The sequence below is a fragment of the Cucurbita maxima genome, unplaced genomic scaffold (genome assembly GCF_002738345.1).
Source record: "Cucurbita maxima cultivar Rimu unplaced genomic scaffold, Cmax_1.0 Cma_Scf00012, whole genome shotgun sequence".
NCBI classification, from domain to species: Eukaryota; Viridiplantae; Streptophyta; class Magnoliopsida; order Cucurbitales; family Cucurbitaceae; genus Cucurbita; species Cucurbita maxima.
The window spans coordinates 2,743,086-2,762,294 of NW_019272028.1; the positions used below are offsets into that span (position 1 = coordinate 2,743,086).

Sequence of the window (19,209 nt, forward strand, 5' to 3'; positions counted from 1 at the left end):
AAAAAAAAAAAAAAAAAAAAAAAACATAACAAAATGAAAAGTTCCATGTGGATGCTACCCAAATTAAAGCATCTGAAATTGCTTCCCTTCAAAGCTCTATCTATATAAGGGGAAGAACAGAAATTTGAAAGCACTCCATTTACTTGGGAATCTGTTGCAATTTTCTTTCATCTCTGCACTTAGTTCCAGGAAATTGATCCATTTCTTTTTCTTTTGATGATCATTTCAAAGGATTTCAATCAAAAGATTTGATCCTTCGCCATTTTGCGATGAACATTTGAAGAACTTCGATCAAACAACTTCTCCAATTGCAGCAATGAAAGGATCAAATCACACACTGCGGAACTCGGCGTTTCTTCAAAGGTGATTTTGAGATTTTCCTCTCTTCTTATGACCGTTTCTTTTTCGAGAAAGAGAGAATCTAGAAACATTTTCTTTCTCGCGTTATTTTCCCGAGAAAATTTACCCCTCCATTTGCACATCAAGCAAATCGATCGTGGTTGTTGTTATTATTATTATCATTATCCTCTTTTGTGCCATTTCTTTTTTCAATTTCAATGCATTTTGGAACAGCAAATTTCTCGGACTACTCCATTGAATATCAGACATTTTGCTTATTTCTTCTAGAATCTCTAACATTCAATTTCAGGTTCTTTTTTCTTTTCTATCATTTCAATTTTCTATACTGCGGAAATCGTGGAAGTTCATTTTGTTTTATTTCTTCTTATATGTATACCGACAGTTGACTTTCTCGTGAATAAGAATAACCCCCACTTGTCAACCTTGTCATGGGTTGCCACTTTGGTTTTAAATTTGATCAAATCTGTTCCTCCTTGAGGAAATCTTAATTCTGAGTTTTGCTTCTTTTTGTGGTAATATTGGCGTTTTCTTTGGATTTATTGAGTTTTTGGTTTCATTAGATCATTGTTGTCTGGTTGGTTTCCTGTTCTGTCTGTGTTCTGTTCATTCAAAATAGATTTGAATCTCTAGCTTCTTGATTTGGATTATGTCTTAACCATTGGCTTCAGTTCAATTTATTTTCATTGGCAATTGGTTTGTAAGAAGATTATTGATATCGTGGATCAGGGGATGGTTGCTGGTGTTGCGTCCTTAGTTTCTTGACGTTCTTGAGAGTGAAATTTCAATTTATGTTTACTTCGATTTGTTTTGCTGTAGATCTTCGATTTGGGTCAGTAGAATGGATAAGAAATTCCAATATCAACAATGACTTTCAAAGAACAAGACTCAAGAAAGAAGGTGAATGATTCATCAGCTCCCTTTCTCTCTTCCCAGTTTTTTGAATCCTAGAGTATTTTTTGTTGTTTTTTCCTCATGAATTTGTACGTTTTGAAGTTAGTATCATTAAATATCTATTTCTTTTTCTTCCTCTGCTTTCAGTCCTTCATTAGAAAAATATTTGCCATGGGAGAAAGAAATGGGAAGAAAGAGTTCAAAGGTTCATTTGAGTCCACTGGTGAGTTCCAAAAGGGATTAACTTAACATCTTTCTTATTTTAATTTTATGATAAAGAAAGAAATATCACCATAGAAAGCAAAGTTTTATTCAGATAAGTCATTGATGATAATTTTGAAGTAGCTTTTTCAATGGAGAATATATTCAATTCACATCTTTAAATTAGTGTGAGAAAGGAAGCAAGATTGGTATAGTTTCTCTATTTGATATTGTTCCTTTTCCAGCTATTTCAGAGTGTTTTTTTATCATCTGGCTTAAACTATGGAGTTTGATAATAAATGAGTGTCTTGTTTGATTATCAGAAAAGGGCTTAGAATCGATTTCGGATCTAGAGCTAGACAGTGCGTTCTTAGGCAGCACGGACTCTCTAATGAGTCGTGATCAAGAAGAAATTCAATCCTTCCGGTATTTTGTTATGAGATTGCTTTGATTTTCTTTTGCTTTGATCAGAAGATGAACTTTTACTCTTTTTGTGCTTAACATTTCTTTTCCCTGGTGGGATTTGATTCAGTGTTTTTGTTGCAACATGGAATGTTGGAGGAAAATCTCCCCATACTAACCTCAATCTGAACGATTTTATTAAGAACGACGACAGCGCTGATATTTACATATTCGGGTATGTTTTCTGCCCCTCCCTTTTTCCTTCTTTTTAAGAACGACAACATGGAATATGTTCATTCATCTTGCTGTGCTTTGAAAGTTCTTTTCCAATCTTTTCTTTCCAAGAAACTATATTGGTTTGTTTATTGAGTAGACAACAATGCCAACTTTGTTCACTGCTCAAATTTCCATTTGATAATTTTGAAAAGTTGTGAGATCCCACATCGGTTGGAGAGGGGAACGAAGAATTCCTTATAAGGTGTGGAAACCTCTCCTTAAAAGAAGCATTTTAAAATCGTGAGATTGATGGCGATACGTAATGGGCCAAAGTAGATAATATCTACTAGCAGTGGGCTTACAAATGGTATCAGAACCAGACACCGGGTGGTGTGCTAGCGAGGACTTTAGCCCCCAAAGGGGGTGGATTGTGAGATCCCACATCGGTTGGAGAGGGGAATAAAGCATTCCTTAAAGGGTGTGGAAACCTCTCCCTAGTAGACATGTTTTAAAATCGTGAGGCTGACGACGATACGTAACGGGTCAAAGCGAACAATATCTACTAGCGGTGAGTTTGAGCGGTTACAAAAGAAGTTCCCAAGCTCTTATTCTTCCAACGAAACAATGGATAGTAGCCTCTATCTGCCACTCCCAATCAAAATTTTCATGTGATTCTTTATATTTCCAATCATTCAAACGGTTTGATGTGTTATTTTAACTTCTTTTATCATCAGTTTTCAGGAAATTGTGCCTCTAAATGCTGGAAATGTTCTCGTTATTGAAGACAATGAGCCTGCTGCAAGATGGCTATCCTTAATTAACCAATCATTGAACAACCCAATAAATGGCTGCTCAAGAGGACCGAAACCTGCCACTGGTTTTAGCGGTTCTAAATTCTTTCCAAAACCTTCTCTTAAAAGCATCAGTAAAACTTTCAGGACTGTAAGTAGAAGGAAGCTAAAAAGTTGCAATTGTACGCCACTGGAACTTGAAAGGAAACGCAGTAAGGATTTCTGGTTTCGGTGCCAACCATCACATGTGAGTGAAGATGGTATTTCTTCAGAAGAAGATGAAGAGGAGGATCCAAGCGTCTTTGATATTTCAGAGATTTCCATTCCTGAAAGCGGTAACGAGATGAAGTATGGTCTCATTGCAAGTAAACAAATGGTTGGCATTTTTGTCACAATTTGGATGAGGAAGGAGCTTGTTCCATATGTTAGCCACTTACGAATTGCAAGTACCAGTCGTGGAATCATGGGATGCCTCGGCAACAAGGTAATACTTATATATTTCTGAGTTCCCTTGTCTACAAATATGGGATAATTCTGCTTAGTATTTGTGAGATCCCACGTCGGAGAGAGGATGTAGAAACCTCTCCCTAGTAGACACGTTTTAAAAAACCTTAAGGGGAAGCCCAGAAGGAAAATCACAAAAGGACAATATCAATAGTGTGGGCTTGGGCTGTTACAAATGATATCAGAGCCAGACACCAGGCAGTGTGTCAGCGAGGACGTTGGAACCCCAAGTGAGGTGGATAGTGAGATCTCACATGGAGAGGGGAACAAAGCATTCCTCGTAAGGGTGTGGAAACCTCTTCCTAGTAGATGCGTTTTAAAAAATCTTGAGGGGAAGCTCGAAAGGGAAAACTCAAAGAGGACAATATCTATTAGCGGTGGGCTTGGGCTGTTACAAATAGTATCAGAGCCAGACACTGGGCGGTGTGCCGGCGAGGTCGCTGGACCCCCAAGGGGTAGGATTGTGAGATCCCACATGGAGAGGGGAACAAAGCATTCCTCGTAAGGGTGTGGAATCCTCTCCCTCGCATAAGTGTTTTAAAACCGTGAGACTAACAGTGATATGTAACGGGCTAAAGCGGACAATATCTGCTAGCGATGGGCTTGGGCGATTACAACATCCATATTGTTTCATTCTGAAATCGTGGGGGTCGGTTCTTGTCTTCCAGGGGTGCATTTCAGTGAGCATGTTATTTCACCAGACAAGCTTTTGCTTCATCTGCAGCCACTTAGCTTCAGGAGAGAAAGAAGGGGATGAACTGAGGAGAAATTTGGATGTCATAGAAATCCTTAAGAACACTCAGTTTCCAAAAATATGCAGAACACCTTACGGTCGAATGCCAGAGAAAATCCTTGGACACAAGTGAGCATCTTGAACTGAATGATATGAAAAAACATATACATATAAATAAGAATATCACTGTTTGTTACTGAGCTTCTCATTTGTGTTGATGAAATGGCTGAAGACGAATAATATGGTTAGGAGATTTGAACTATCGGATAGCTTTGAGCTACTCGGAAACTCGAAGGCTTATGGAAGCGAATCACTGGGATGAACTTCTTAACAAAGATCAGGTAATCGTCCTCTAGAGTTGTGGTTGAAGTTTGAGATTTTGTGCTTAAAATCAAAGATGCTTTGTGCTGATTCTTATGTTTTGGTGGATGTTATAGCTAAAGATCGAAAGGGATGCAGGGCGAGTGTTCTATGGATGGAAAGAGGGAACAATTTACTTCGCCCCCACGTATAAATACTACTACAACTCCGACACGTACGCCGGGGACTCGAAAAAATCGAAAAAGAAGAGAAGAACTCCAGCTTGGTACGTATGACATAGAAAATCATACAAAACCCTGTTCTAGTCAACCCTCATAACACACCCTGAAAACTCATAGAAGAATGCAGGTGTGACAGAATTTTATGGCACGGTGATGGCATACGACAACTTTATTACATTCGTGGGGAATCCCAATTCTCCGATCACCGCCCCGTTTGTGCAACGTTCATAGTCGACGTCACGGTCGTTGAAGGAGGGCCAAAGAAGAAAATGCTTGAATCCAACATGAAAGTTGGAGCTGAAGAAATACTATCAACAAACAGTAGATACTACTACCCCTAAATGTAAGTAGTCTCAATTTGTTGGGTTATGAATTTCCTCTTCAACACATTGCACTCTTCCTTACTTTTACTTACATCCATCAGGTCCTAAACGCTCAGTAGTTTATTCTAACCATTCATCCCAAGAACACAATGATTCGTCGAAGTATTTCCCGACATCGAAACTAGTAGGACCGTGTAGAGATCGTAACAAAACCAGTAAGTTGAGTTATATTAGTAGATCTCTCTATAACTTTCGTAAGTCTATCATCTTATGATGATGATGATCATCATCAAATCATCAGCCATGGATGCAGACTGTTGCTTATAGGTGCATCACATCAGATTGTATCCAATTGGCAACCTGAAAAGGGGAAGAATAGTTTAGGAAAAGGAAAGATTGATTTATTTGAATGTAGCTCTCAGTCAAACATAGAGAGGAAAAGTGATAGTTTTTTAAGCACTGTGCAGATTGGTAGCAGTAGCATTTTTGTCAAGGAGTAGAACAAATTTCTTTTGCTATTTTGATCACGTGCATGACCACGTGATAGCAGGTGAACAAATTATTGTATAATTAGCAAGAACTCCTCTCTCAAGTCTTGATTTTGCTTTGGAAATTGGAAGTTCCTTAAGTCAAACATAGATCACATGGCTCAGCTCACACCCACTAACCCTTTGGATCTGTCTTGAAAACTGTGTTTGATCTTTACAGACTAATCCAGGCCATTGATTTTTTGAAAGGTTTTAGATTAATTGCACACCACACCCATGTAGTTATTTATTTTGCAAATCTACCCTTGTAGACCTTAAGTTTACAGCTTGAAGTCCTTGTATTCTGTTCTTGTGTACTATTGTCGTATGATATTGATTTGTATAATGGAGGTGGAGAGATTTAAACTTTAAAGCCTTTTAATCGAGTGAATATGTCTTAAACAGTTGAACTATTGTCTTCTGTTCTAATATACTATTGTTGTATGATATTGATTCATATAATTGAGTTGGAGAGATTTAAACGTCTGACCTCTTGATCGAGTGAATGTGTCTTAACCAATTGAGTAATTGTCTTCTGTTCTAATGTATTGTTGTCGTATGATATTGATTCTTATTTCGGAGGTGGAATGATTTAAACTTTTGACCTCTTGATCGAATGAATGTATCTTAACTAGTTGAGTTATGTTTAAATTGACATATGAGTCGATTTGAGCTAAGTTGATAAAAGGGTATATTTTCAAGTTCACAAGGGCGTTTCAATATTTTTTTTTTTAATATAAGGGTCTGATTTGTAAAATACTCGAGTTTTTAGATTAATTGCACATCACACCCTTATTATTTATTTTGCAAATCTACCCTTGTACACCTTAAGTTTACAGCTTTCAGTCTTTGTCTTTTGTTCTAATGTACTATTTCATATTGTATAATGGAGGTTGAGAAATTTAAACTTTTGACCTCTTGATCGACGGAATGTGTTTTAACCAGTTGAGTTATGCTTAGATTGTCATGTGAGTCGGTTTTATCAAAGCTAACCGATAAAGGGGTATATTTTCATGTTCACAAGGGCGTTTTGAACTTTTTTTTAATACTAGGGTCTGATTCGTAAAATACACTACGTATGGGAGCGGTACGATCTGCGAAATATACAAAATACAGGGGTGTAACTTGTAAGTATTCTGTTTAGTGAACCAAAGAAAGGCAGTTGAAGACAAAATTAGAAAACTTGTTGAATTATATAAGCAGGGCAGACCACTAGTTGTTGGAGTTGCAAGACAAATAAGACATTGATTCTCTCAGAACTCACAAAAAAACATGAAACCTTTGATCTGCAAATCATTGCTTCCAATTCTCTACACTTTTCTACTGATGTTTCCTCTCCATCTTCACACTGCTGCTCTGGCTGCAAGAACGCTCCTCCCATCGTCCTCGTTTCGAGTTGGTCATCTTCATCTACCTCTCACAGCTCGGAAGCTCCCCGAAACGGCATCGTCGACTTCCTCGAGCCTTCGCCAAATTCCTAAAAGCGGCCCGAATCCTACACAGAACAAGTAATGAACTCTTAATCCTAGTTTAGTGTTCTGTGTTTGTGTTGATGTTAGACTCATAGATTCTTTGTTTCATCTCTTGTTTTGTTCTTGAAACAGATTGAAGCCAACAAAGTTGAGAAGCTAAATCTCAACGGAATCATCGAGACGAAGAACACGAACCCGATGTTGCAAGAAATCTCGAAGCCAGCCATGGTAGCTTCCTTTTTATACTGAGAAAAAAGATTCATAGCTATAGAAATACAGTACTGACTGTTACTACATACAATGATCTGATTAGAATGTAGCTTCTTGTGTATGTGTATGTGTAGATCTTCAATGTCAATCAAGTTTTGATCTATTTCTTGAAGCCGAGTCGAGATTTTCGTGTTAAATCCGAGACTTGTTCCTATTAGATTCGAGCTCGATCCTTGTTCATAGCAGAGGATGATGAGTTATAATGGAAAGTGATGAGAAGAAAAACTGTCCCTGAATGATATCATTTTCAAAACAGGTTAAATGATAATCTTATGGATGAGGGATGCCATAAAGTCTAATCCATACTTTATGGAGGGCCCAAACTTTGAGGGTTGGGCTAAGGCTGTTTGGATTTTATAAAGTTGTATACTTTATAATAATAATTCATATAGACATGTCTTTGTCTTCAAATAATTTTGAAGCTAATTTGTATAGGGAAGGGAGGAGACCCATATGGAGCGGAGTTTACATTTACGCTTGGTGAAGCTATTGGTTTCAGGTTATTTAGGACGGTTAGGTTGCTAGTCTTTCAAAGTCGTTGGATCTTTTTACTCATTCGAGAATTTTTCCTCTCCAATCGATACAGAATCTCACATTTAGATCTTCTACGTCTTTGATGTTTATTTTTCTAGTTCAGTAGTACATAGGAGTGAATATCTTAATATGAGATCCTACATCGATTGAAGAGGGGTACCAGTGCCAACGAGGATGTTGGGCCTCAAAGGGGGTAGATTGTAAGATCCTACATCGATTGAAGAAGAGAACGACGATATGTAACGAGTCGAAATAAACAATATCTGTAAAATCCTACTAGGGTAGGGATGGACTTGAGTTGTTATACTGGATTTTTCGATTTTTGGGTCAATAATATAATATTTAAATTAATTGAGCTATAGTCATATTGACATATACAAAGAAATAATAATAATTGAATATACGAAGCTTAGGGTAGTAAAAATGTTTTATTTGGTTAATTTACGTGACATTAATAATTTTTTTTTTTACTAGGATTCAATATTATCGGGATGAGACGACCAGATGTACAACAATCACGTAAAAAGTGCCACTAAGTAATCAAATTCATTTTACCCGCTAATAACACATAACCGAAATCGAGTAATTTTTTATTAAACCGACCCAACCAACTCTATCTTTTCCATTTTCTTTTTGAATTTTGTACTTACAAAAATAAACCCTAATAAATATAGAATAAGGTAAGGGGAAAAAGAGTAGTAATGAAAGGACCAACAAATGTATGGCTCCAATGGACAAGGGCTTGACCTTTGACCAAACTTATATGAAGACTTTACTATGGGGTCCACTTAACACGTGGCAGATTTAGACAATTAGGATTGAAGGATCCACACGTGGGTTATGGAGCCTTTTGTCAATGCGGCGGCTGCGGACTTTTTCCCTTGCTTTTAAATCCACTTTTGGAAAATCCTTTGCATCCGAGTGCCTTCTCGTCCTCGTTTCTCACAATTTGCGACTTTTTTTGGTATTTAAAGACTTTTAATTTACGAAAATAGGATTTTTTTTTCGTTGAATTAAAAATAAATAAATAATTAATTAATTATTAAAAACGAAAGTAATAATTAATTAGAAGATTAAAAGAATACATTTAAAATTTTAATTTAATAAAAAAAGATAAATTTGGATTTTATATTCTCATACTTTTTTTTATGTATAATTTTATTAGGGTGGCATAAAATTTAATATTTAAAAAAGCACTAAAATATTTAATTTTTCTAAACTTTTTATTTATAGGTCAGAAAATTAAATAATATATTTTAAACAAACCCTTCCAAAAAAAAAATATATATTAATAAAACAACATATTAACTCGTGAAAATATATAAAAAAAATTATTATCGTTAAGTTATACTCGCTTTAACACAAAATAATAATAATAATCGTTTAATTTTCTATTTATTTATTTATTTTAAAATGATACGAGTTGTAAAAATAAATGAAAAATAATTAAAAAGTAATAAAACTCACGTGATAAGCTGTGGAAATTGAGCGTTATAGCTTTTGGGAAGGTATGCACACCCTCCACGTGAATTTTTATTTATTATATTAGTTTAATTAACTTTCTAACGGAAATTAAAATAAATACTAATAAATTATTTTTAGAAAAAATAGTTTTAATTAAATTAATAATTCACTAATCAATTTAAAATAAGTTTATGTTCCATATAAAGTTATTATAATATACCTATTTAGAAAAAAAAAATTATAATAGGATTATTTAATTATTTATGATAAATATTTTGAAGTCGAAGAGAGTTGAGGTTCAACAATTTAATTAATTTTTATTTTAAAGTTAGTTTTTAGTGATTTAAAAAATATTAAAGATAATATTATAAATCTTGAAATAACCATATATATTTTTAAATAAATAGTAAAATTTAAGATATTTTTATAAAGAGTTAAACTCATATTATATATATATATATATATATATATATATATATATATATATATATATATATATATATATATATATATATAATAAATTAATTAATTTAGAAACTCTAATGGTAATCTTTGAATTTTTTAATTATTAAAAATTACATTGTAATATTAAAATTTGAATTTTTTAGACTTTATAGGGATAGTTTATGAAATATATTGGTTTATTAAGATTTATTTTTACAAATTTTTAATAAAAATCATATTGAAAAATTAAAACTTTAAAATAACTATTTTGTTAAAACAATAGTGAAAACTTTAAATTATCTATACAGAACTCGATCTCATCAAATTTCTGTTACAGAATCTCCGCACAAAAAAATAAATAGAGAATTTCGTGAACAGACCATTAATAATAACGCTTGTTTATATTTATAAAATAATAATAATAATAATAATAATAACTTTTCCAAATAAATGGAAACATTTATAGTAAAATTACGAAAAAGATATATATTATTTTTTTGTTGAATAGAATCCACGTTATTTAAGATAATTTGAATTACATTATTATTTTCCAACTCAAGCCAATGTAATTTATTTATTTAACGAAGGAAATTAATTAAAACCAATTAATGATCGGGTGTGTAGAGGTGCCTTAAAATTTAGTTTTTATAATTTTAAATGTTTAATTAATTTCAATTATTTATTTAATTAAATGCCAACCCGACCCAAAAATAGCGGGTTTGGTAGGGTTGAGTTGTGAGTATTATTTGGGTCATTCGGGTCGTCAACCCAGCTAGCTCGAAATTTCGGATTGGTCTAAAAAATTCACAATCAGACCAAACTTAATCCAACTCTCGAGCACTCGTAAGAAACATGCCAACTTAATTGTAGCGTGTTCGTAAATGGATGATGTCTCTACTATGACGTTAAAACGTAATTTGACATAATTTTTCATCAAGAAATTGAGAAAATTAAAAAGAAAGAGTGACATCAACGATAAAACGACATATCGACCATGGATCTTAAGATGAGAGCAAAACAGAGGAAAATAACTCGATAGGCAAAATTCCAATAGCAGCCTCCATGGGGTTTAACCGCGGTTAGAAGAATTAACCCAACCACGGTCAAATACTGGAGATCGTGTTAAGTCTCCTCCTTCTCTAAGATTTTACTGTTTGTCTTTTGCATTTGAGGACCCACCAGTTTCTCTCTCATCTTTTGTTTCTCTCTCATCTTTTATTTCTCTCTAGTTTCAGAGAAGAGGATAACAACAAAAGCCTCAGCACCGTCACTTCGTCTCTCTCTCTCTCTCTCTTTGTGCTGTGTTTGTAAGAGTTTGAGCGGTGAGGAAGAGGATTTTCAATGGATTTCGGAAGGTAATATTCTTGTTCTATTTCGGCTTTTTTGCTAGTTAATTCTGTTGTTTTTGGTTTTACTGCTGTTTTGATATGTAAACTTGATTGAAGGAGCTTGAAATTGCGGAGTGATATCTGTTTTCTATCCGATATGGACGTGGTAGTGGTTGTGGCGCTATCTGTTCATGATTTTTTGTTCATCTGCTGAGTTTTAGTTTTGATTGTGTTGATCCGTTGCTGTAGTTATTGAGTCCGGAGTTTGCGGTTGGATGTTTTTTGTTATTTTTTACTTTCTGATTTGTTTGTTATCGACTGAGATATGCGGTTTTTCGGCATGTTGTTTTGACGAACTATAGGCGTTTTGTATGATATAAATTGCTGACTTTCTTTGCAAGTTCTGCCACTTGTCCTCTTCTTCAACGCCTTTGATCCTTACGTTACAGCTTGATTGTCCTCATTTCATTCTCATTTTTCGGGGATGGGATAAGATTTTGATTGACTCCGAGTTTCTCGATCTAAAAGCAGCACGTCATCTTCTTTTTTCATTTAAAGCGAAGAGTTACAGTCGGCGTGAATATAAATTCATGTAGACTCTCAAGTCTATCTCTGTTTCTGGTCATAAAGGATAGTTTAGTTTTGCTTTAGAGAGGGAGAAATTTGCTGGAAATTCTTGGGGGAAGATTATACTCGAATGAATCGAACGTGGCGTTTCTTACACGCAGAGTTTCAAATCTTAGTGTTAAGGGTATGGATTGGAAGCGAAACTATGAGCGCTTGAATTTCTTGCAATCTGATACTCTATGTTGATTTCTCCTTTTTTTTGACGTTGAAAATACATCTCACGATAATTAAATCTTGGATCTATTTTATATTATCTTCTGATTTTCTTTCTCTTCTTTAATATGTGTTTATTTATCCTTTTTTTAAGTGATTAAATGACGATTTCTCTGGTAGTATGAATGTTTGTTTTCCACACTGAAAAATATTTAATTAATCGGATTAATTCGCTTGTGCATATAACTATATGTTTCTTCTTCGTTTCGTTTCTTTTATTTATTTAATCTGATGAGTTTGACTTTATTATTATTATTTTTTAAGTTTTATATTGTAGCCATAACCAATTCAAAGTAATCGTGCTTCTTGAGGTAGCATTTAAGTTTCTAACAAAGTATTGGGTTGTTAATTTTTCGACAGGATATCATGAATGAACGATTTTCTGGAATGTTTCGCCAGAACTTTAAATTCTGTGGACCGTAAAATCCCTGTTTTGTTTGAACAGTGCTTAGATAAGAGATCAATCCATCCACCACCAAGTGGTTTCAAGCCAACGACAGTGAGGTTGTTCCAATGATGAACACCGGGATCTTTGAAGATATTGGCTTTTGCCAAAATCTTGAGTATTTTTCGGCTCCTTCTGGGGAACAAGAGACGGGTCGGGAGCATGAAGCAGAGGCTACTTTGGAGGAAGATTATAGCGATGAAGAGCTGGATGTTGATGAGCTTGAGAGAAGGATGTGGCGTGATCGGATGCTTTTGAGGCGACTCAAAGAACAAAGCAAAGAGAAGGAAGGGGATGATAATTCAAAGCAGCGTCAATCCCAGGAGCAGGCCCGAAGGAAGAAGATGTCTCGGGCTCAAGACGGTATCCTGAAATATATGTTGAAAATGATGGAGGTTTGTAAAGCTCAAGGTTTCGTTTATGGGATCATTCCTGAGAAAGGAAAGCCAGTGAGTGGAGCTTCTGATAATCTTCGTGCCTGGTGGAAAGAACGAGTCAGATTCGATAGAAATGGCCCAGCAGCCATTACCAAATATCAGGCTGATCATGCAATTCCTGGGATCAATGATGACTGCAATACAGTGACATCCACCCCCCACACTTTACAAGAGCTCCAAGATACGACCCTTGGATCACTTTTGTCCGCTCTGATGCAGCACTGTGATCCACCCCAGCGTCGTTTTCCATTAGAGAAGGGAGTTTCCCCACCATGGTGGCCTACTGGAAACGAGGAATGGTGGCCTGAATTGGGATTACCCAAGGACCAGGGGCCTCCCCCTTATAAGAAGCCCCATGATCTGAAGAAGGTTTGGAAAGTTGGCGTTCTCACTGCTGTGATTAAGCACATGTCGCCCGACATTGCCAAGATTCGCAAGCTTGTTTGTCAGTCTAAATGTTTGCAAGACAAGATGACTGCAAAAGAGAGTGCTACATGGCTGGCCATTGTAAACCAGGAAGAAGCCTTGGCCAGGAAATTGTATCCTGATAGATGCCCACCTGTGTCGATTTGTGGGAGCGGATCTATTTTAATCAGTGACAGTAGCGATTACGATGTTGAAGTAGTGGAAGACGAACCAAATGTCGAAACAGAGGAAAGCAAGCCTCATGCTCTCAATTTCTTTAATATGGGGGCTCCTGGTCCTAGAGAGAGGCCAATGATGCCACCATTGGGACCTCAGATAAAGGAAGAACTCATGGAGAACAATTCAAACTTTATTCAAAAGAGGACTCTGATTTCTGATGAGTCAAATGCAATGATGCCTCAGAAGATATATACTTGTGAAAATTCTCAGTGCCCATATAACAATTCGCGCCTCGGGTTTCTCGACAGGACTTCGAGAAACAACCACCAGTTGAACTGCCCATTTAGGAGTGATTCTTCCCCAATATTTGGCATCCCAAACTTTCTAACTAACGATGATAAATCATCTCCAGTTCTTCCCTCCTTTAACCATTCCAAGCCTCCTACCCGGCCTATGAACCCAACTCCACCCCTCAGAGTATCAGGCCTTGGACTTCCAGACGACGACCAGAAAATGATCACTGACCTTCTAAGTTTCTACGATTCTAACCATCAACAGGACAAGATTTTGATTTCCGGGAACGTCGAAGCAAGAGCCGATCACAACCAACAGCTGCCAACATTCCAACTCCAAGTTGATGATAACTTGTATTGCCAAGGAGCAATGGTGGGGGGAAGTAGCATGCCAATGCAGCTCCCTGATTTCTCTTCCACAAAAGTCCCATTTGACGAATACAAGACGTTCGATTCTCCTTTCGGCATGTATCCCAACGATAACATTCCCGACTTCAGATTTGGTTCTCCGTTTAACTTGGCATCAATCGATTACCCAGTAGACCCACCGTTGCCAAAGCAAGATACACAATTGTGGTACCTTTGAGTTGAATATACGTCAAGCTCGGATGATCGGAAGTAAGTATATTTCCAGAGGGAGGAGGAAGCCCAAAGGCCAGCCATCTTCATGCCATTGAGAAGGTGCATTTTCTTCCCATCTATATGCTAGTTGTTTAATATATATTTACATACACACACACACACACACACATATATACACATACGCGCGTCTGTGTGAGCATGTACCTAGATGTTCTACAGCTACAATCTTTTAAGGCTTTTTTTTACATATAATGTAGGATATAATGCTACTGAGTGTAGTAGTAAAGTAAAAAAAGGTCACTAATTCAGGAATCTTAAGCTCTCAATTAATACTGTAATTCTGGGAACTTTTAGTCGTGAATGAAAGTAGCTGTTGCTTTTATAATGTTTATAATTTTGGATAATTTCTTAAACTAATTGATGGATTATTATTTTGTTTTTGGCTGAGCTGCAATATGTCATTATATCGATCAAATTCCTTTTTCAGTTATTTAATGGAAGGGAGATTGAGATATGTCAGCCTCTATTCTATAAGATTATAATTGTAAATGGTTGGTTACTTTTATTTTATTTATTCATCTTTTTACTTTTGACCTTTTTCATCTTTTTATTTATTTTTATTTATTTTCAATGACCTTTTTTCAGTTGGTATATTTTTTTATTTTCGGATTTGGGTTATTTTATCCATTAATATATACACGGCTATATGAGTTTAGATGGTTTTTATATCATAATACATATATTATTATTATGGTGATACATGAATGAATCTAACTCTGATGGATCTTTGATATCCAAAAATGCATAAAAGAATTATATATATATATAGATCACACTTAGATGTTAGAAAATTTCTACTCCACTCCTTTGATCTTTCAGTAACATTCCTACCTTTTTTTATGAGCCCAAGAACAAAAAACCACAAAACTTATGTTAAAAAATTATTCGAATAAAGAAAATTAATGTTTCTAATAAGGTGGGTTCGATAGAAAATTATACAATTCGGGCACCCACACTTTACTACAAATTTAAATAATATAAAAAAAAAAGTATAAAAAATCACAAAACTTATGTTAAAAAATTATTCGAATAAAGAAAATTAATGTTTCTAATAAGGTGGGTTCGATTTCAATTTAATGAATATTCTTTGAATCTATTCAATCATAGTGCTGTTATTATGAAGATATATAATATTAAATTGTGGAAAACTTAAAATAAAAAAAAAAATGAAAACACTTGATTCATAAACTTTTACCCTTTTCAATATATGTATATAATGAAATTTTGCTGAAACTTGGCGATCTAGTAATGGGTTGGCTAAGTTGCCAACCAAAAATAAATAGTAAATTTCTTAAGTGGTATAATTTTTTTTAAAAGAAATAAATGTGTCAAAGTTTGAAAGTAGTGAAGTAATTTTTATAGGATGAAAATTCCGTTTAAAACGGTAAAATCGAACATTAAGTCAATTTAAATGATTAAAAACATGTTTGAAAGTAATTTTAAGTATATCAAAAGGCTTTATATGTAATTCTCCAATTCTCATTTCCTTCGAATAAGTTCATATGAAACAATCTCAACCTCGATCTTCAAATCTTCACATCTAATAATGAATAAAGTACGAACAGAGGGACGGTTCATATGAGAGAGAGAGAGAGAGTTTTGTGTACAATGTTAAACATTGACTTTGTTTTGTCTTTCCTCCCCAACTCCTATTCTCCTTTCTTTATTCCCTAAAATGCCTCATTTTTCAATCCAAATTTTAATAACTAATCCACAACTCTCATGATGTAAGTTCCTCATTCCAATCCTCTTCCTTTTCTCTTCTCATTCAACCACCTCTTGTCCTCTTCCTTATCAATTTTCTTCCACCAAATATTCCCAGATTCCTTCTCTTCACCCTCCTGGGTTGTTTCTTCATCAAATTTTCGAGCGAAAATGATACAGCAAGCTCGAAAACTCTCCGACGAGTACGAGATATCCGACGTTATAGGGAGAGGAGGATTCTCAGTAGTCAGGAAAGGTATCAGTAAGTCCAGAAGAGAGAAAAACGAAGTAGCTATTAAAACACTAAGAAGAATTGGGCCATCAGCTTTCATGGGATGTCCACCAAATCGAAATGCTCTCAAGAGTGTGACTTCCATGGTTCCTGCAAGAAAGTCTATGATTTCTGATGCTCTATTGACAAATGAGATTTTAGTAATGAGGAAGATAGTTGAGAATGTCTCACCTCATGAAAATGTGATTGATCTTTACGACGTGTATGAAGATTCGAACGGGGTTCATCTCGTGTTGGAGCTTTGTTCTGGAGGCGAGCTTTTCGATAGGATCGTGGCTCAGACGAGACACACTGAAGCTAAAGCTGCTGCAGTTGTGAGACAGATTGCTAGTGGTTTGAAGGCTCTTCATGAAGTCAATATCATTCACCGTGACTTGAAACCCGAAAACTGTCTCTTCCTTGATGAAAGCCAGGACTCTTCCTTGAAAATCATGGACTTTGGATTGAGTTCTGTGGAGGAGTTCACTGACCCAGTTGTTGGATTGTTTGGTTCCATAGATTATGTCTCACCAGAAGCGCTTTCCCAAGGAACAATTACCTCCAAAAGTGATATGTGGTCTCTGGGAGTGATTTTGTACATCCTTCTCTCAGGGTATGTAATGGAATCTCCTTTCTGCAAGAAAAAAAGGTCAAAGTTTCATTATTCTGTAGCTCCTATGCAAAATGAAGTGAACTCAAATAAGTTTCTTTACATAGGTACCCGCCTTTTATCGCTCGGTCCAATCGAGAAAAACATGAAATGATCATGGCTGTAAGTGATCTTCAATTATGTTATCAAATCTATAAACTTGTATTTTGAAAATGTGCTCCTTTTGTGAATCTTTGGTTGAATGCAGGGAGAGTTCAGTTTCCATGAGAAAACTTGGAAGTCGATTTCTTCTTCGGCTAGGCAACTGATTTCGAGTCTGTTGACAGTTGATCCTCAGAGGAGACCGAGTGCCCAAGAGGTACGAGGGAGCTTGGCCTTAGTGTAATTTGCTGGATTGCTTGTGAGCCTAACAAATTTCATGACACAGCTTCTAGAGCATCCATGGGTCATGGGTAATTCAGCCAAGCAAGATCAAATGGATGCTGAGATTGTATCACGACTTAAGAGTTTCAATGCCCGACGCAAGCTTCGAGCTGCAGCGATAGCTAGCGTATGGAGCAGCACGATTTTATTGAGGACAAAAAAGCTAAGATCTTTGTTGGGGTCTTATGATCTCACACCTGAGGAAGTTGAAAGTTTCAGACTCCATTTCAAGATAATGTAAGTTTGCTATAAATGCAATGGCTTTTAATCATCTAATGGCACACTAATCTAATAACCTTAGTAGACAAAATTAATGAGAAATGATTAATTTGCATACCTTGCAATAAGCAGATGTGCAAAAGGGGACAATGCCACTCTTCCTGAATTTGAAGAGGTGCTGAAAGCAATGAATATGTCTTCACTTATCCCTCTTGCACCTCGAATTTTCGACCTCTTTGACAATAATCGGGATGGAACAATTGACATGCGCGAGTTACTTTGTGGATTTTCGAGCCTTCGTAATTCACAAGGCGATGATGCTCTTCGCCTATGTTTTCAGGTGCGTATTCAATTACTAAAATACACAACACCCACATACACAACATTCATAGAGAATTTAATCCTTCGAATGAACTTAGAACCACCTTTAAAAGAAATCTAAGTTCCAGAGAGGCAAATTCATGATCCTTCAGAATTATTTTAGACAGTTGCATCAGTGACTAGAGAAAGGGCTACAACTCCATCTCGAGGCTAAAAGTTGCAAAATCCCTTTTTCTGATGTTTCTTATTCTGAGCCCCCTCTCCCACGATGTATCAGCTCAACCCCACCATTATCAGATATTGTCTTTTTTGAACTTTTCCTTTCGGGCTTTCCCTCAAAGTTTTTAAAACGCTTTTACTAGGGAGAGGTTTGCACACCCTTATAAAGAATGTTTCGTTACCCTCTCCAATCGATGTGAGATCTCACACACAAAGACTCCTCTTTCTTGAATTCTTCGGATAAACTAATTTTCACACCAAACATACAAGAGTGAAGAATCAGGAAAGGGTGTCTCCCAAAACTAAGAGTCATCATCATGCAGCATAGAGCACGAAATCAGACCTTACTATATCATAAGAATTGAAGACTATGTCATAAGGATTGAAGACTATTTAAGGATTTGTCATAAGACTCACAGGACGCCAGTCTCATTCAAATCATCATCAAACCTCAAAACTTTTTGGCCTCTCTCCAACATTTAATGCACAGCTATCCCTCCACAATTTCAACAGCTCATCCACATATTAGCCAATACTGTTTATTGTTACTGCAACTTGTAGCCAACGAGCCCGAACCTTGTTGCTGAGAATGTCCTGCACATAGAAAACATTGTTACTGAATCCATAACTTTGCGAACATACTACAATCACAAAGCTTTAATGATTATTATGGTTGATAGATGTACGATACAGATCGGTCTGGGTGCATCACAAAGGAAGAAGTTGCATCAATGTTGAGAGTAATTGTCTTTCCTTGATTTTTATTTCATTCATGTTACTTGGTATTATGCTTTTTCTGTTGTTTCTTTAAGCATGATGACCTTCATAATTTTGAGCAGGCTTTACCTGACGATTGCCTTCCAGTGGACATCACAGAACCTGGAAAATTAGATGAAATATTTGATTTGATGGATGCCAACAGTGATGGAAAGGTTACCTTCGATGAGTTCAAAGCGGCCATGCAGAGGGACAGCTCCCTCCAAGATGTTGTCCTGTCTTCTCTTCGCCAATAAATTTTTAGCTTACCATGAACACCATCAACATTTCAGTAACAGATCTAGACATAATTTCAAAATTATGTGTCCGTTGTGAAAAACAGATCATCAGTAACAAGGGACAGCAGAAGTATTTTATGTTCAACTTTTTTAATGAAATTCAGTTAAGTGTGACTCTATTGATATAGAGAAGAACTACAGAA

General features: G+C 35.8%; 3 protein-coding genes and 1 long non-coding RNA gene across 11 annotated transcripts; 3 read left to right on the top strand and 1 right to left on the bottom strand.

Moving 5' to 3' along the window:
* The first annotated feature begins 65 nt into the window (after nucleotides 1–65).
* Nucleotides 66–5,972, top strand: LOC111487226 (type I inositol polyphosphate 5-phosphatase 10-like). 6 transcript variants are annotated; one of them, XM_023134552.1, is made up of 11 exons: nucleotides 68–363; nucleotides 1,177–1,257; nucleotides 1,399–1,474; nucleotides 1,776–1,878; nucleotides 1,985–2,089; nucleotides 2,805–3,345; nucleotides 4,034–4,227; nucleotides 4,331–4,439; nucleotides 4,536–4,684; nucleotides 4,768–4,983; nucleotides 5,065–5,972. In XM_023134552.1, exons 2-10 carry the CDS (start codon nucleotides 1,225–1,227, stop codon nucleotides 4,979–4,981), a joined length of 1,524 nt encoding a protein of 507 aa, XP_022990320.1. In that variant the 5' UTR covers nucleotides 68–363; nucleotides 1,177–1,224; the 3' UTR covers nucleotides 4,982–4,983; nucleotides 5,065–5,972. The 6 variants fall into 6 exon arrangements, with proteins under 6 accessions (XP_022990324.1, XP_022990325.1, XP_022990326.1 ...); XM_023134554.1 differs by lacking the exon at nucleotides 68–363 and adding an exon at nucleotides 830–872; XM_023134553.1 differs by lacking the exon at nucleotides 68–363 and adding an exon at nucleotides 872–934.
* Nucleotides 5,973–10,845: 4,873 nt separating this feature from the next.
* On the top strand, nucleotides 10,846–14,619 carry LOC111487205 (ETHYLENE INSENSITIVE 3-like 1 protein). 3 transcript variants are annotated; one of them, XM_023134514.1, is made up of 2 exons: nucleotides 10,846–11,029; nucleotides 12,203–14,619. In XM_023134514.1, exon 2 carries the CDS (start codon nucleotides 12,356–12,358, stop codon nucleotides 14,186–14,188), a length of 1,833 nt encoding a protein of 610 aa, XP_022990282.1. In that variant the 5' UTR covers nucleotides 10,846–11,029; nucleotides 12,203–12,355; the 3' UTR covers nucleotides 14,189–14,619. The 3 variants fall into 3 exon arrangements, with proteins under 3 accessions (XP_022990282.1, XP_022990284.1, XP_022990283.1); XM_023134516.1 differs by having other exon boundaries at nucleotides 12,288–14,619; XM_023134515.1 differs by lacking the exon at nucleotides 10,846–11,029 and adding an exon at nucleotides 11,111–11,753.
* Nucleotides 14,620–15,745: 1,126 nt separating this feature from the next.
* Nucleotides 15,746–16,536, bottom strand: LOC111487353. Its single transcript, XR_002719038.1, has 2 exons — nucleotides 16,412–16,536; nucleotides 15,746–16,330 (listed from the first exon to the last, which is right to left on the bottom strand). It is a non-coding gene; the product is annotated as an uncharacterized LOC111487353 (long non-coding RNA).
* Nucleotides 16,091–19,112, top strand: LOC111487223 (calcium and calcium/calmodulin-dependent serine/threonine-protein kinase-like). Its single transcript, XM_023134549.1, has 7 exons — nucleotides 16,091–16,832; nucleotides 16,937–16,991; nucleotides 17,077–17,187; nucleotides 17,257–17,489; nucleotides 17,604–17,811; nucleotides 18,692–18,751; nucleotides 18,851–19,112. The coding sequence occupies exons 1-7, from the start codon at nucleotides 16,120–16,122 to the stop codon at nucleotides 19,022–19,024; spliced, it is 1,554 nt and encodes a 517-aa protein (XP_022990317.1). The 5' UTR covers nucleotides 16,091–16,119; the 3' UTR covers nucleotides 19,025–19,112.
* The last annotated feature ends 97 nt before the right edge of the window (nucleotides 19,113–19,209 follow it).

Coding starts and splice junctions, on each gene's coding strand:
- LOC111487223 (XM_023134549.1), top strand. CDS start 16,120: ATGATACAGCAAGCTCGAAAACTCTCCGACGAGTACGAGATATCCGAC. Junction 17,490..17,603: donor AGACTCCATTTCAAGATAAT/GTAAGTTTGCTA, acceptor TGCAATAAGCAG/ATGTGCAAAAGGGGACAATG. Junction 17,812..18,691: donor CTCTTCGCCTATGTTTTCAG/GTGCGTATTCAA, acceptor TATGGTTGATAG/ATGTACGATACAGATCGGTC.
- LOC111487226 (XM_023134552.1), top strand. CDS start 1,225: ATGACTTTCAAAGAACAAGACTCAAGAAAGAAG. Junction 1,258..1,398: donor AACAAGACTCAAGAAAGAAG/GTGAATGATTCA, acceptor CTCTGCTTTCAG/TCCTTCATTAGAAAAATATT. Junction 4,440..4,535: donor AACTTCTTAACAAAGATCAG/GTAATCGTCCTC, acceptor TGGATGTTATAG/CTAAAGATCGAAAGGGATGC.
- LOC111487205 (XM_023134514.1), top strand. CDS start 12,356: ATGATGAACACCGGGATCTTTGAAGATATTGGCTTTTGCCAAAATCTT.